This window comes from Stigmatopora argus, chromosome 10, assembly GCF_051989625.1.
Source record: "Stigmatopora argus isolate UIUO_Sarg chromosome 10, RoL_Sarg_1.0, whole genome shotgun sequence".
Lineage (NCBI taxonomy): Eukaryota > Metazoa > Chordata > Actinopteri > Syngnathiformes > Syngnathidae > Stigmatopora > Stigmatopora argus.
In genome coordinates, this window is record NC_135396.1 from 7,088,656 (window position 1) to 7,090,587 (window position 1,932).

General features: G+C 40.8%; 1 protein-coding gene across 1 annotated transcript; it reads right to left on the reverse strand.

Moving 5' to 3' along the window:
* Positions 1-248: 248 nt before the first annotated feature.
* On the reverse strand, positions 249-1,636 carry ssr3 (signal sequence receptor, gamma). Its single transcript, XM_077611403.1, has 5 exons — positions 1,390-1,636; positions 1,010-1,136; positions 799-897; positions 581-712; positions 249-483 (listed from the first exon to the last, which is right to left on the reverse strand). Exons 1-5 carry the CDS (start codon positions 1,520-1,522, stop codon positions 417-419), a joined length of 558 nt encoding a protein of 185 aa, XP_077467529.1. The 5' UTR covers positions 1,523-1,636; the 3' UTR covers positions 249-416.
* Positions 1,637-1,932: the final 296 nt, after the last annotated feature.

Below are 1,932 nucleotides of genomic sequence, written 5' to 3' on the forward strand. Positions count from 1 at the left end.
ATCTAGAGGCCTCTTGCATATCAAAACTGTATTCTACTGTATATACACGGCTTTTGGTTGATAAAGATGTAAATATTTATTTTTAATTTGTGTTGAGTGACTTATTCTCAAAAGTGTAATGTGGAGGACATTTCATTTCTTACAATAAACAGGTTAATTTGTCAATTTTTGGGAGGAGTATTGACTATTCAATGCAACTGACACAATAGTGATCTGAATATAATCATTTGACACACACAAAGAGCAAATACCATTGGTTATTTTTATTGTTACAAAAAGATATACCTGGAAAAAGAGCTTCCAGATTTTGGATCATGAATTTCATGAAGTTGAAATGTGATATTCTTCCCCATTCCCAACTTTAGCAAAAGGTATGCCACTCTTTCTCCTTCCATGAAGACCATCATAATCCTCCTTTACTTGGAACCGGTCGACAGCAGAGCAATGAGTCCGGAGGAAGCGCCGATGGACAAGATGTAATTGCTGAAAAAAGGAGTGTTAAGGTAAAAGATGACCTAGTTTTGTGGGGTTTATACTTGGCATTTGATTCTGAACATTGCGGCGTGATGAAGAAGGATACACGGCGGGGTTGAAGTTCTTTAGGAGGAAGAAGGAGGCGACGATGACGAGCACCAGGAAAAGAGTGTTGTTGTAAAAGATGGAGAAGGTGGTGGCTTCGTAATCGGCGACCTCGTTCTTCTTCCACAAGATCCTGGGGAAGAAAACAATAAAACTCTGTAGATGATATTGCATAAAAAAGGGGATAATTTATCAAAAATTTCTTGAAACACATTTCACCTTTCGTCTTTCTCCTTGCGGGACATCTTGCGATTGTCAGCCTCTGACAGCTTCCTGGTCACCTCCTTTGAAACAGCATCCTCTCGTTTCTGAGCAACCCTGGAAGCATCAAGAAATTGGAGTTGAAATGTCAGTTTTGGCAGCAGTCATCACACCGAGTTGACGTCAATCTTGGAAAGTGCATGGGTTAATTAAGAGACATCCATCTCACTTGTGTTTGAGCACAAACTTGACATTCTTGTAGGCAAAGGCTACCAGATAGGTACTGCCAAGGGTCATCACGGTATACAGGAATGCAGATTGGACCAGATCCATGTGCCAGATCCTCCAGAACAACCCTACAGACATTTAAGAAGAAAAATCATACTTGACGTCACACTAATTAGGATGAGGTTTCCCAAACTACAGTGATTGCATGCAGCTTCACATTTAGAAAGAAACGCCTACCAATTAGCAGTTAATAAATTCACATCTGATCTTAGGTTGAGTTATATATTCGAATTTGCGCAGATTCTAGACGCTTTTTCGTGAATGCTAGTTGCCTGATAGCTCGTTGGTGCAGTCATTAGCAATTTAGCAACGACTACTCACAGATGGGGATGGCAGAAACAATAAGTGCATTTGCGTAGAAGAGCGCGGTGGATTTCGTCGAGAGATTTCTGCTGAAGTCTTGCAGCAGAAGGTCTTCCTCCGACTGCTGTTTGATGGTGACTTTAGGGGCCATAACTGTACGAGGTGAGTGGGCTTCTCTTTCGTATGATGGGCTGCGGGTACAAGAGGACTGACACGTCGCTAGGAGAGCTCAAGAGGGACGCGTCAGCATTAATCCGGAAGTAAACAGCATTGCTTTCTTCTTCGTGTACTTCTCACGCAAAGGCGATGAATTATAATGTCGCCCTCCACAGGTGAATTTGTATCATTACAAAGGAATATTACGACGCTCCTGTGTGTTGCACATTTTAACTGTGAGGCGAAACAACGAACAAAAAAGAATAAATAAATAAAACTGACATGCGTTCGTACATAGAAATATATACACTTAAACAAATGTTAAGAATGTACTTTAGTCATCATTTTCCTTACTGCGTATCCTCACAAAGGTACTTTACATTCACATGCAAGATAAAACTGGCA

What these genes read in the sequence shown, in the direction of transcription:
- ssr3 (XM_077611403.1), bottom strand. Translation starts at nt 1,522, where the DNA reads ATGGCCCCTAAAGTCACCATCAAACAGCAGTCGGAGGAAGACCTTCTG. An exon ending in AAGTTTGTGCTCAAACACAA is followed by an intron (nt 898 to 1,009) that starts GTGAGATGGATG and finishes TGATGCTTCCAG; the next exon opens with GGTTGCTCAGAAACGAGAGG. An exon ending in AAGAACTTCAACCCCGCCGT is followed by an intron (nt 484 to 580) that starts GTATCCTTCTTC and finishes TCCTTTTTTCAG; the next exon opens with CAATTACATCTTGTCCATCG.